A 15,027-nucleotide genomic window follows, 5' to 3' on the forward strand; every position below is an offset into this window, starting at 1 on the left:
CCAGTTCAAGAATTATGTGGAGCTGTTGGAGCAGGTCCAGAGGAGGGCCACAAGGATGACAAAAGGGCTGGAGTACCTCTTCAACTAAGATAGGCCTAGAAAGTTTGGGATGTTTAGCTTGGAAGGAGAAGGCTCCAGGGAGACTTCATTGAGGCCTTAATCTTCCTCGAGCAGGAGGGGGAGTGACTTTTTGCACAGCCTGATACTGATAGGATAAGGGAGGATGGCTTTAAACTAAAAGAGGGGAAATTTGAGTTAGATGTTAGGAAGAAATTCTTCACTCATAGTGGTGAGGCACTGCAACATACTGCCCAGAGCTGGGGATGCCCCATCCCTAGGGGAGTTTGAGGCCAGGTTAGATGGTCTCTTGGGCAGTCTGATCTAGTGGGTGGCAGCTCTGCTCACAACAGGGTCCATTTAAGGTCCTTTTCAACCTAAGCCATTCTATGAAAACAGCCAGCATGTGTTCCTTGTTGTTGAGGTTGTCCAAAGGTAAATAAAGAGTTTTGTGTTTCCATTTACCATAAAGAGGAGTGCTAACAAAGAAGGAACTCCTTGAGATCAGTGTCTTGTATTGTATATAAACGTATTATTATATGTTTCTGTTTCTGTTTGGGCTTCGGTATATTGAAGAGTTTCCAAGTGATTTGAAATGCTTCAGCGTTTACTCCGGTAAATTTTGTTCCTTTCTATAGTGGAAGCAAGGCTGAGGTGCAGACTAGGCCTCCATTAAGGTAATGTCAATTTTTGCAGGATTTGAGGTTATCATGTTTCATATCTAGGGCCTGAGCTATTACACCATCGCTTGTACGTTCTCTTCATCAGATTTCAGCATGCTGAAGAATTTTCTCTTTGTGATTGTGAAATTTAGATCACTAGAAATACAGTAAAGTCATTAGGGCTATACTACTAGAAGACCATGGAGATTCACTGATCACTCATGGAACTGAGGTTCCCTTGGTATTCCACACCTTTTTTTTCTCTGTTAATGGTTTTGCGCTGCCAAGGAAGAAAGGAAAAGGTAAGGGAGGGATCTTCTCATCTTTCCATGGCTTGTATTGCCAGCTAGGTAGAAAAGAGAAGTGTGGTATTGAATATGAAATCAGTAATTCTGATTCCAGTAAGTCATTGTCAAAGAATCAAATACGTTGTCCTGCACGTAGCTTATTTTTCAGTCTTTGGGATTAAACTCCAGGAAGAGGTTTAACTGATGGGCATGTTGTCATATCATAGATTTCTATACTGCATAATAGTTGTTACTAGTGCAGACATCTTACAGCATGTATATCTAGATTTGTAATGTTACTTTGTTGTTTTATTTTTCAGAGAACGCTGATGGTAAATATATCTCCCCATTTCATGATATTCCACTCTTTGCTGGATCCAAAGAGGTATGTATTTTTACTTTGAGTACTCTTTAGATATAAATGCACTTTTAAAAGGATCTTTTTAAACAATTAAGTGACAAGTCTGTAGTGCCAAAGGAGGCATTTTAAGCCAATCTGAGATAATGTGAGATAACTCCACCTCATTTTCCCAGTGAAGTTCAGTAATTTGTATTGAAGCATCATAACTGTGTAAATAAACCACTTGTCCTTTTAAATCTCCAGGTGACTGAGGGTATGGAGAGCCCTCTCAGTACCATGTAGCAATTCTCTGTGTTTAAAGTTTGTGTTCCCGGGTTTTTCAGCTCGCTTTCTATTGTTATTTAAAAAAATGGATTTTTTTCTATGTCTGCAGTTAAACGTGCGTTTCCTTGCTGTGGGACGTGTACAGCACATACTTATGTGACTTCTGGTGTATTTTTTTAATTCCCAAAAGGAGGATTATAATTGGAAGCCAACAATAATGCCCGAGAGAGAAGTGGTAATCGCACCTTTAGAGAATTACGAGGCGTGAGGTGCAGCTGAGCACTTTCACGTCTTGTTAGCCACGTTCCCTGGAGTTTCATTATGGCAATAATGAAACGCCTGTTTTATATGTCACTGGTGGGAACTGACAGTCTTTGGTTTAGACTTAGGTTTGCTTATTATGGTACACTTGTTACACAAACAGGTTGGGAGGGTTTTGGCCGTTCTCTTGATTTGTTGCTGGGACTCTATGGGTGATGTGACTGCTGAGATATGTCAACAGCTGTAGTGTGTTCACAAGTCTCTATCTGAGTAATGAACCAATTTCCTGAATTATTTTAACTGTCATTACTAAGATGCTCTGTGGACTGGGTGCTATTAATATGAAATCAAGGGGCATTTTCACCCACGTGTTGTTTGGAGGCCTTGCTGGGCCTGCTTCAAGAGTTTGTTTGGTGAGAAGGATTATGGTCTGTGAGTTTTCTGTGGACTAAATTATAGTACAGTGATGACTGACTAATGCAGAGAGCCTTTCATTTTGGCTGTGTGAGCAAGGAAAGAGCTTCAGAGCTTCTTGTGGGACGTGAACACCAGAAAAGAGTTGTTGTCGGTGCTATTTTTACCCTCTTTTCAAAATGAGGAGGTTAGGGCTTACGTGTTATATTCTTTGCCTCTTCTAATCTAAGCTTTGTGAACTTAATTTTGTGGTGGATAACTCCAGGCCTATTTTCCATATTGCTTGTTGTTTTGTTTTTTATTCTGTTCAAGTGAGCAGAAGGATGACTGATGTGTTTTAAACAGCTGATGCCTAAATTGCTGCTTGAAATCTCTGCATAGCAGAGAGGAAGTGAATATGTCCATGTATATTTTTCTCTTGCTCTGTTAACAGTGGGAAGGTTATAACTTCACAATCAAATGGGACCAACAACTTATTTTTTAAAGTTAGTGTTTGTGCCTTCCTACCTGAAAGAGAGTGTTTCATTTGCATTTAAAACTAGTAATTTCTGTATTGATGTGAATACACGATTGCTCTCTAATGTTCTTTGTTCACCCTTACCTTATAGGATAAAGAGATTCCTGCAAAGAGGTCAAAGACTACAGGAAATGAGGTACAGCTGGGTTCTTTTCCCTCCTCCTCCTTTTCTTTTCCCTCCTTTGCATCATTTTGCTTTTCTGCAAAGTAATCTTTTACTGAATATAGTTAACATATGTTCAAATGCAAGTCTTTCAGGAAAAGAATACTTACAGGGATTTAATATTCTCCTCCTTTAATGAGTCAGAAATGTTAGAATTCTTTTATTCATCAAAAAGTTCTCAAAGATGAACACTTTTATACTGCTTTTTCAGAGTTTCATTTTAACTGTTACAGTGTAGATATATTTTCTTTTTGGCAAAAGCATTTTCAGTAAAAAACCTCCATTAGTGAAATATTCATGATGCTTTGACCATGGGTTAATTTTGGTATATATACAAAACTTAAGAGATTGTAAGTATGTAGGGCAGAAATTAGAATTACTATTCCTGTTTTTTACACCTGAAGTTGTATCATTTTCTGTGCTCATTTAGTAAGCCCAAAGAGAGAAAATCACATCTGCTACTGGTTCAGTATTAACCAGCACTAAAGCTGAGCCTTAGAGAAGCCCAAAGAAACATGGCCAGTCTGTTCAAGCTTTTCCTGTGAAACAGAGTTGTTTATGCAAGTGTCTTTTCCAAAATGTAGTGCTTTTTTTTTTATTTTATTTTTTTGCTTTCCTTGGTGGGGGATAAAATTCAGTTGGAAAAACAAAGACGTGTGTTTTCTTGTGTCCTTTCTTCTTTCCCCCATGCCCCTCTGTCTTCTCAGTATCTGACCAGTCATATTGCAAAACTGTAACTATCCATCCAATGTTAAAGAACTGTCTGAAATATCTTCTTACAGGTTGACAACTATCATGGGACATGCTGGTTTTTGTATTGTACACCAGTCCCCACACAGTCCTGCACAATGTATTTCTTCCACCTTCAAGCTGTGTGACACTTAGTGGGTTTCCTGCTGCTTGATGCCCATTTAAGTACTAGTTGGTAGATGTAGAATTGTACCTGACGGATAAGTTGACGAGGAGAAGAAGTATGTCCCAATAGCCTTTCTTGACCTTTTTGCAACATGAACTCTTAATTATTGGTCTTGAACACTGTGACACTATCTGCTGTTTACAGAAATGCAAACCCTGTTCTGTGCAGTGTCTAAATTTTGTCTGTGTGGGGGGCAAGTATGGTAGTTCATTTAAAACAGTATTTCTCATTCCCTTTTTCTAATCTCTGGATCACTCTATGGGGAAAACAAATAAGGAAAAAAAAACCTGAGAAGCTGAGCAGCTCTTATTTTCTGGGTCAGGGTATACTCTAGAGCTGCTTCACTTAACTCTCACTATGAGAGAATTCTGGGCTGTGGTTGCATAAAGCGGTGGAAAAGGAGCAAAGGCAAATGCAGATGTTGGTCTTTGAGCATCTCATGTGAGTATGCAAGCGAACGTGTAGTCTGCAGGCTTCCCAAATCTGTTTGGTCTTAAGTGGTGAAAGGCGAGAATGCAAATCATTTAGGAAACCTTTTTTCACCATGTTTGGGAGCTGAGGAGAAGAGAGAAAGAAAGGGATCTTTGTGTTCAGGAAAGCAGTGTTCTGTCTTACACTGCCACCTTTGCCTAGGGAGAAATGTATCCCTGCAGGGATTCCAGGGAAAGTATAGCTCAATGAGGGTATAAAGAGAAAATGAGAAATATAATGCTCTGTACTGATTTCTGAAGATCTTTGAAGCACTGTATTCCATAGCTTGGTCTAGGGATGCAAAGGCTACTGTTGTTACTGGGTGTTGAGTTGATCCTTGCTGCAATTGGCCAAAGTTCAAAGGTAACAGTTCTGCTTGCCCTAGGAACAAAGTTAAAACTCATGCTCCTGCTTTCAAACTCAAGGTAGCACTTAATAAACAAATACATTTAGGAGTGGAAAAAGATGCAATTTCTGCATGAGTCTGCTCAGTCTCTCTAACTTTAAATTGTTCTTTGCATTTCTTATACAGGGAAGGAGGTCTCAAAAAAAGGAGTCTGTTTACAGGATAAAGGAATGTGCCTGTTAGCCTGTTAGCTGTTCTGCAGTCTCAGCTTCTAGTTTGAAGGGAAAAGCTGTGATAGTTGTGTATTAAATCTTGTAAGGAACCCTTCTTTCTTGCAATGTTTTAGACCTTCCCAAATCTCTATTAAATTCAGTTTTGCAGCTGTTGTTGACAACTGATCTTTTGGCTGTTCAGAGACTTGAAAGGAGTTACTTTCAGGGAGAAGCTATGTTGGAAGAAATCATATTCAGCTTCAGTCCCAAAACTGTTGCCAGCCTGCAGTCTGAACCTCTGCTTTGTCTTTAGCATTGCAGGCACTTGGAATCTGCTCTTCCTGAATAAATCTTGCTGAAAGGCATCCGAAGTTTCACATTTGTGTCTGAAGGGATGGATGTTCCCACTGTGGTTACAGTCAAAACTGTCAGGAATGGACTGTTGACTACAGTCTTACAAGTCTGGCAGGGAGGTTTGAAGAGGTCATAGTTTTCTTCTCAAGACTAATGTGAAGTGTTGCTTCCCCACTGAAATGCAAGAGTTTCTGATCTACTGTTGTTGTATATGTCTTTGGTGTTCACATTATGTCATTCAGGGGACTCAGGTGTTCCTAAATACAAAGGTTTATTTAACACATTGGCCTTAATCTGTCCAAGCACGCAGAAATTATACTCCCAACTTTCAGGCACTACCAAAGCAGTTGAAAAATAGCAGAAAGAAGTAAGACAGGTTTGGTTTTGTCGTGTTCTTGTGTCCTTTGTGGACTTAAGTTGAATTCCTTCTGTCAGGCAAAACCTTTTGATAGATTAGGCAGTGGAATGAGATACAATTCATCACTGTGCTCATGTGGTCTGAATAGGCAATTTGATTGAGGGCCCGATGCTTGCAACAGAGTTCCCATTTGTGGTGTCAGAGTTGTCTTACGATAAAGGCAGTATGTTCCATAAGCAGGGAAAAGCTAGCGTTATGTCCCATATAATGCAGCTGCAAAACTTGGGCTGTGTGTTCTCTCTTAACTACAGCTTCTGTAACCTTCTGTAGTCTTGTTAGACACTTTTTTGGTGTGTGTAACTTGGGCTGTAGTAGGTCCATTACAAAGAGTTTTGTGTTCCAAAATCTAGATTATCTGTGAAGGTTTCACCCTGATGTGTGAAGTTGCCTAGCTTTTTTCTGTGTATCTCTCCAATAGCTGCAGATTTTCCTTTTTGTTATTCTAGATTACTTCTGTTCTTCTCAGTATTTATTAATCTTCTCTCATCTGCCCAGGAAATTTATTGGAGTAGAGTTGGTTTACTGTGAAAGCTGTATCAGTGATCAGGCTTGACTTTAGAGAATTGATTTCTTGAGATCTGAGGTTTTATTTGCATCTTTGTCAATGTTCTGTCCTGAGTAGTTCTGCAGGTGAATGTGTCTGCTAACTAATTGATCACTGTTCATATATATGTGGATAAAAATTCTTCCATGTTCTTGATTCTTATTGCAGTATAACATGAGGGAAGGACACTGTGAAGAGCTTGAAGGCACTTCACATTTACAGTGGGCACTGTGTTCCTTTTTTGGAAGGTGCTCTATTAATTTGTCTTGGGAAAGTTCTGCTGACTTCTCTTTAGATACAGTATTTGGTCTCCAGATGCTACTGATATCTACTTTGCTGTTTTTGTTGGTGGATGCCTCATAGTAAGTGTTATATCAGAAATGCTTATAACACAGGGTGTCATCTTATGAACAAGACCCTCTTCATTTATTTCTGGTTGTATTTCGTGCCAGTCTTTACTTTCCTTTTTTTTTTTTTTTCTTTTTGTTTTCCCTTTGTCTTTCTGTCTTCTTATAAACTCATGTTACTGAAAACACTACTCTGTTCAGACTGGTAGCACTGGACTGCAGTTCATCCTTTTCATTCTCCTCAGTCCACAAACGCAAGCTGCTGGTGAGAATCCCTGTAAGACTGCAGATGAGCAGGTAGACAAAAATGAAAATGAAAATCATAGCTATTTTTTTTCTTATCTCTGTCTTGTGAGCTCCAAGTTTCTCTATGAGGAGGGTCAGTAGCCCCAGAATGCAGCCTTTAGTACTGTCGGATATATTTTTTTAAAGTACTCTGCTATAAAAAATGACTAATGTAACAATTAGTCTTCAGCTTACCTCGTGCAGTCCTGATGGTGAATGGCAGTCAGGCCTTAAGGAGCATATTACAAAGATAATAATTATACTGAGTTTCTCTTCTCCTCTTCATCTCTCTCACTTTGTCACTCTTCTTGTTCTGCATGGGTTGCTCCACTTCTTCAAGTAAGCTGATGCTTCAGAGTTGAGTGTTACATGTTGCAATCCTTGAGCACAATTGTACCTATTCAAAACCCGCCCCTCAAATACACCAACTCAGGAACTTAGGAGGACTGAGAAATAAAATAGTTGAGCAAGAGGGGCAAAAGTTAGGCAAGGAAGAAAAACTGTTTCTGAGAATGATTAATGGTAATCCAGAAGGGTGGGTTGCAAAAATAGTGTCAGAAATGTGCTTAATTTCTTTTCTGCTTACCTGTGGTGTTCAAATTTGTTGTAACAAACCTTGACCAAAATGAGCCATCTTCTCTAAGAATCTCTTCTTAGAACAAACCAGAGCCAGCAGTATTTTTTTCCCATTGGTCATTTGTGGAGATGAGTGTCCCACAGTTTACCTAGGTACAACGGTGTGGATTTTCTGTGCTTTTCTCAACACTTGTATGAGCGTTGTGAGTAATATTTCTATATCTCTGTGCTTAAAAGGCAAACAACAACAAAAAGAAAAAAGAAAAAACCCTCCCTGTTCCTATTGTCTCTATTGAGTAATAGAAGTAGAAATGATTTTACATTAAAAACAGTTTAATTCAAATGGAATGCAGTAAGTTGCCAAGCCTTGTTGAAGAAAACACCCTGCTAATGCAAACACTTATTTACATCCTACATCAATTCCTATGTGATGTACTTTGGCTGTCCTTAGCTAATAAAGGATTCTGTTTAGAGAGTTTCTTTTTCTGATGTAATTTTCTCATTATTTTCATACTGAGTTTGAGGAACTGGGAAATATATATTTGACCTTTCCATGCTGATTTTTTTTTTTTTTTCCCTTTCTCTCCTCCAGATATAATGGAGCAGAAATACAAACATATGTCCTTTGTTCACATTAACCCAAAGTCAAACAAGCTCCATGACACCTTGAGTTAAACATCCCTCTGGACCCTATAAGGTCACTTTCCCTAGCTTATGAGTTCGCTCCCTTTTTCTGAATCTAGATAAAATCTGGACTTTGGCAAGCACTGATCTCATAGGCAGACCAGCTGACTGCTGGCATGTTAAAGCAACTAGATGCTAAACTTCCTAAAGCAGTAGTTTTTTGTTTCATGAGAAATTAGCTTCTGGGTTTGTTTTATTTTTTTATTGGAAGGCGTGCCAAGGGCTGTTGGAGCAATCTTAGCTTTCCTTGAGGGGGCAGAAATGTGGCTCATGTGGCTTTTTCCTGAGGTGAAATTTTTTTTGTTTTACTGGTGAAAGATAAAAATGTCAATTGCCAGACACAATGACCAGCCAAAGCTAGCCACCGAATGGCAAATGCAGGTGGTAATCTGTGCAGACATGTGATGCCTGAGATGTTACTGTTTGCAGCTGGGGCCAGGAGTGTTCTGCAGCAAGCACTTCAGGGAGAGGATTGTAGTGGATGGAGGGAATAGATGCCTGTTGGAATGGAAAAGAGTGTAAGAGTGAAGGAGAAGGAATCCTGGATGACATTTAGGGAAGCAGGGAAACAAGGCAGTAGGAAAGCAGAGGAAAAAAGAGAAGCAACTTTAGAACAAAACAAAACCCACAACCTAGAGAAATCGAAGGTTTGAAATCTCAATCAATAGAAATCTCTCTTTCCGTCTGTCAAACTGTCTAATATGTGCTCTTTCCACTTCGGTGAATTCTGCCTCTTCACTGTGAAAATATAATTACCCTATAAATAAAACTTTATTTTTAAAGGTAAGCACTGCATGAAGTTATTAATCTCTTGTAAATGCTTGTTAATTAATCTTGTAAATGCTTGTGGCAGCTTAGTATTAGCGAAAGTACTTCTGGGGCTGGGTTTTTGTTTTGTTTTGTTTTTTGCATATGAATTAATCTGTCTGGCTGTCACATTTAAGACCTGACAGTTCATGTTTGATACCACAAATTATGAAGGCCTGGTCTTAAAGCCAAGTCAAATCCAACTCATTCCTTATGAGGGAAGCATTGTAATTCGCTTCCATCCAGCTGTGGTCCAGCCCTGAGAATTGTTCTAGTGAGGACCAATTAAAGTTCCAGGCAGCATTTACAGGTTGTTGTATTTGAGGCGGTGAGGAAAATAGGCAGTCGAATTCTTCACAATGCAAGGTTTTCACGGAGGACGAGGCATTGTGTGTAACTGCAGGAGAAGTTTGTCATCCTCCTGCCTGTAGCTGCCAGTCAGAACAGTTCTTTCACTTGCTGGCAATTTCTTGTCAGCACCGGCTTCCATGCTGTGCATTTCTTTTTCCAAATGTTTCTGAGATGGATGTGCAAACTTTCTTTTGACTCTTTTCCAGCCTTGCTCTTACCTGCTACTGCACGTACATTTCTTTGTTCTGCAGCTGCTTCCTTAGTGTCGATGTCTTTGAACTCTCTTTGAGGGCATCTCAGTTTCAACTATGCTTATATACGTAAAATGTACTTTATGGAAGTGATCTGGAGCATCTTTCTCCTTTATTTTTATTTTTTTCCTTTTCCTCTTGTTTGATGTGCCTAATTATGACCTAATAATGACATACTTAAATGCCAGTGATTACAGTATGGGCACAGTACTTAGAGATGGCAAATTTCATTTAAATCTACTGTAATTTGCCATCAGAATTGTGTATAGCTTGTGGTCCCATGGGAAAGACAGTGGGTGACATGAAAGCTGCCTTCTTGCTTCTTGCATTCCAGTTTTGAGGGGAAATGATCATAAAGCCATTGGAGTGACTTTAATCAGACTGTGGCATTCCCCCTGCTAGTGGTATTTTTTTGCTGTAACTGGAGCAGAAAAATAGGAAAAATCGAAATATTTAAGTGTCTGCCACAGCTTTACTAATGGTACAGCTTGAGAGTCAGTACAGTTCTTCAGTCGGTTTATTTTTTTTTACTACAAATGTCCTCAAGAACTTATTTTGACCTTTCCTAATCTGGTGCCATTTTTAATAATCCAACAAGTTTTTATATGAAGATGTGTCTCAGGTAATGGGATATTTGGGATTATTACTCACGGAGAAAATAGTTATAGGCATTGCTGGGTTTGGTCTATTTACCCATGTTGTTTAATACTCTGTTCTCCTTGGTGTTTAAATCTGATAGCTTCAGAAGGTGAAACCTAACAGCAGTTATAGCTTTTCTTAGGTGTTGTTTTTTTTTTTTTTTTTTTCCTCCATTGTTAATTTTTACTTTGTCTCTACAATGAAAAGAGCTTACACTAAGGTGAGGTATCTGCATCCTTTCTCTGCCATTGCCTTTGGATTCATTGTGCCTCACTTCAAATAGATTTGACAGACAATCAGCACTGTCAGTAGCTTTTAGGTGTTTTCTATTTTTTTTAATCCAAAAAAAAAAAAAGGCAAAAAAGAAGACCTGAAGAAATAAATCCTCGTGGTGGTTGTGAGAGAATGCATTGTCCTTTTCAGTGCTTGAAAGAAGCTAACTCTTTCATGTAGAAATGTTTAGTCTTTTTTGACTAGTGGACAGAATACTGCCTTGTGGTGAACCATTCTATGGGCTTATTTAACATTCTGTGAAGAGCAATACTGGTACTGGAACAAGAACAACTGTGTATTTCCGTTATTCATTCATATTCTCAGAGGTGAATGGGTGAAGGATGAACTGAGGAGGCTGAATATTACTATGAGGAGCTAAACAAATTGTACTTAAGTAAAAGCAGCTGCAATAGAGAGATTTGTTGTATGTTGCAGCCAGACACAGAGAATTTTTTAAATTGGAAAATATTACTTGCTAAGTGGATTTTATTTTCAGTTCTTTAATTGTTTTTATTTTAGGTCCTATTTAATATGGTTGTAGAAGTGCCTCGTTGGACAAATGCAAAAATGGAGGTAATTAAGAAAAATACTTGAATATATAGGTATTTATGAAAGTAGTGACAATACAGTGGGTTCCAGTATTTGGAGTTTAATCAGTGTGGATTGCTCTTTATAGATATTGTTTTTAGTTTGTTAAAATATTAACTTGAAGTTGTGCATACAGACATTGCCAGTGTGATTACAGAAAGCTCTGAGGCTGGAATTCTGTTCCCAGTCTGACAGCCGTCTGACTGCAGGATACTGCATACCTGCAGCAGATTCTGGGGCGCTGGGCTGCAGAACACTGTCTTACCACTTGGCTTGAGTCCTGCTCACTCACGAAACACTCAGGGCAGAGGATATGAGGCACTGGCACAGGTTGCCCGTAGAGCTGGTGGGTGCTCCATCCCTGGAGACAGCCAGGGTCAGGCTGGAGGGGCTCTGAGAGCCTGATGGAGCTGTAAGTGTCCCTGTTCAATGCAGGGAGGTTGGACCAGGGCCCCTTTCATCTCAAACCATTCTAGGATTGAATTCCTCTCACTTCCTATTGTGTAATAGCAGCCTCCTGACAAATGAGGTGACAAATAAAGGAAGTTTCCTTTTGACAAAAAAACGCATTAGGCCCTCACTCATACAAAGTATCTCCTTCTGCAGTTATTTTAACAGTAGAGCTGAGTGAGTTGTTCCTCTGCTGTTACAATGTAGAAGCTAAGTAATGCTTCATCTACAGATTTTGTGAAAGCTTATCTCACAAGGGTATTTTCTGTCTTTCTGAACGTTCATGTTAGTTTTGGAAATGTTTTCCAGATGCTTTCGAGAAATTTTGTGAGTTAGCTGATGAACTATTTCGATAACTAAAAATAACCCTGAAAAACCTCCCCAGCCTCTTTGTTCAGAACCTTTTCTCTTTTTCCCTGATGCTGGAATATCATTTGAATTGTCTTTACCACCTGAGTTGTTATTTTAGAAAAAAGATTGCTTAGGATAATTGGCTTGTATTATAAGACGAAGGTTTGTTGAGGAACCTGAGTTCAGTTTTCCAGTTTTGCTCTCTCTCCCCTTCTCTTGGTATGTTACTTTGAGGGGAGAAAGATTTGTTGTCCTGATAGATTCAGAAATACTGGATTTGGATGTTTTCTGGCTTGATAGCATACCAGACATAATACACACATTTTAATATACCTTGAAGTTTCTTTGTTAGGACAGGGAGTTGACCTGCTTTGCTGTTGTGTCCTGTAAGTCCTTCAGCACAGACTGTGGTAAGGTGACAATACCAGCCCTTCTCTGTCTCTGTGCTGAGGCTCCCTTGCATGGAAGGGAGTCTGTAGGAAATTAAATCTTGCTGTTGAAAGAATGTATTGCACTGTTACATTTGTTGCATTTCTCTTGTCCTTCCCTTGATTTTACTGAAGGTGCTGTTTATGAGACATTATTGGCCCTCTGCCTACTGTTGTCACTTTATCTTCTTTGCCTCAGTTTATATCAAGAAAAACCATAACTGAGCTCCATTTCTGTCGTAATCCCAGGTTCCCCGTCTTCCCTGTTAGGTTATGACAAGAAACAGTGATATCAGGTGTGAAAATAAGTGTGGGAGGGCTTATTCATGGAATAAATGTGCGTTACTGACAGGGCATTGTGGCCCAAACAGTTTGAATTCCTTTAGGATGACTTTGCTTTTGGTGTTTTAGTTAAATTGTAAGGATGTTTTAAAATGAATGTGAACTAAGTGCTGTGTGCCCATGTGTATGGCGTGAACCAGCACATGCTCCAAGCCCTTAACAGATATGACAGCATCCAGGTGAGTCAAGCTAGTGTGGGTTTTTGTTGTGATGTGTAGTGGCAAAAGGGCAGTTCAAGTGAATTAAGTAGATAGGCTGCTGGGTTTATATTTGAGGTAGTAGAAGGATTATGACAGTAATAAACTCTTTTGTAATAATTAGTCCAGTCTTTCCAGGAGTGCTACTTCAGGTGTAAGAATGCCTTCTAATGCTAATTTAATTTGTTCCAAAACTGACATGAAGTTGTCATGTAGTGCCTGTGCAGAACATGTCCTCACCAAAAAGCTTCTGTATGCTTAGAAGTGATGGAGAGAAGGGATGCATGCAGTAGGAGAGCAGTGGCTGGGGGGTGGGTGTGAGGATGATGAAATAATTCCCCTGTTGCTGTCAAAGCCCTTGTTGTCTGAAGAACTTGTTCCACCATTTGTATCTCTGTTGAAATTGTACCATAAAGAGCAAGTTCTTTTCAGTATTCGATTGACCGTGACTGTCTCCTTATAAATTTATGTCTTTCTCTTCTAGAAATAATTCCTCTGCATACTTCACAGCATTATTTAAAACCTTAATAAGCAACTTTTTGAACATGACCCTTGAGATTTACTGTGGGGCCATCAGACTATTAATACTCCTCAAACCACAAGCACATGCTCCCGGATGGAGCTGAATGGTTGGATACTGAATGAATTGCTTTTTGTTTTACAGTTCTCTCTTTCTCTTTGTCTTTCATGATCTGCTTAGATTGCCACTGAGGAGCCGTTGAATCCCATTAAACAAGATACAAAGAAAGGCAAGCCTCGATATGTGGCAAATATCTTTCCTCACAAGGGTTATATATGGAATTATGGTGCTCTCCCTCAGGTAACATTTTTGTTATAATGGTGAAAGTTTTCTGTCTTCTGTGTAAATTGCCTTGTAAATCTCGAGTACTGCCTGAATGCAGATCAGCTGCAAGAGGGATGTTTCTCTTTGATAATTTGGAAATTAGAATTTTTTTATGTAAGGCTTTATTGTCATCATAAATTTTTGTCAGAATTTGGGTGTGGGTGTAAATATGAGCACTGTTTCAGGAAGAAGTTAAATGATCAAGAAATTTTGAATCTTCAGTTTGCAATGTGAATTGTAGTTACAGAATTAAATTATCATGGCCATTCAAGAAAACTTGTTCATAGAATCACAGAATTATTTGAGTTGGAAGGGACCCTTAAAGGCCATCTGGTCCAACCCCCCTGCACTGAACAGGGACACCTACAGCTTCAACAGGTGCTCAGAGCCCCTCCAGCCTGACCTTGGCTGTCTCCAGGGATGGGGCATCCACCAGCTCTATGGGCACTGAGTCCATAGAGAATCTACTGGTGCTGAAGTCCAGCACCACAGTTCCAGCAGCTAAGGCATGGCTCAAATCATACAGATGAGGAAGTAGTCCTAATCTTTCACAATAAGTAAATGAAGCATTCCCATGCACCTTCCTCATCCTTACAATATATGCCTGATCTCTACTGCTCTGCTTGCCAGATGTCTGCTAGCTCCACTCTTGAGTATTATGAGAACATAAACTCTGGCCCTTAGGCAACTCTAAATCTGACAAATCAAATCAGAAATACTTCTTGAAGTAGCCTTTTCCTGTTTAAGCAAGACAAAACAAAACAAAACAAAACAAAAAAAAACTCATTTAGGATCTCCATGTATTGCAGCATAAATATTAATCAGGATTTCTTAATGTCTTTAAGAAAGAGGAACAAGATGCCTTATCTTTCTTTAGGTTAAACCTCAACTGCCTTAGCTAACTTTGCTCTGAACTGGAAGACTTTACTGATTGTGGCACTTTCAAAACTGTGTTTGAGTCTTCTTGAACACACACAAACCAAAAACTAATGGCTGAAGTTTTTGACATAATTAAAGTTTTAAACAACTGTTTTTCATTTCTCTGAATAGCACATTAATGTTAAGCCAGTATTGAAGGACATGATGGAGCTAGAAAAGATAGTTTCTTTTTATTACGCTTAAAGCAGTGAAAATTTACTTGTGAAAACGTACTTACGCATTTCATCCCTGAAAAGGAGATATTAGGTAGGGGGTGGAGCATAGCAATGAAGTCCTTATCCAGTTAGCAGTCTCAGTAGATAGTTTCCAGTTAGGTATTGCTAAGAACAACAAAACAAACCCGTTTAACACTTTGAAATTTGTTTACTCCTTAGTACAAAACTAAAATTAAACATCTGAATAATCTCCTGAATGATGTGCATTTTGCT

The 15,027-nt window shown here is 39.1% G+C and overlaps 1 protein-coding gene across 1 annotated transcript in view; it reads left to right on the forward strand.

Annotated features, from left to right (window-relative positions):
- The window catches only part of PPA2 (inorganic pyrophosphatase 2), a gene marked incomplete at both ends in the record, with an annotated part of 44,306 nt that overhangs the window by 9,382 nt on the left and 19,897 nt on the right, over positions 1-15,027 (forward strand). The window contains 4 exon segments of the mRNA XM_079534079.1: positions 1,327-1,391; positions 2,915-2,959; positions 10,980-11,033; positions 13,517-13,636. Of these exon segments, the coding sequence (XP_079390205.1) occupies positions 1,327-1,391; positions 2,915-2,959; positions 10,980-11,033; positions 13,517-13,636 (284 nt within the window).

This window comes from Tetrao urogallus (genome assembly GCF_951394365.1).
Source record: "Tetrao urogallus genome assembly, chromosome: 4".
Classification (NCBI taxonomy): Eukaryota; Metazoa; Chordata; class Aves; order Galliformes; family Phasianidae; genus Tetrao; species Tetrao urogallus.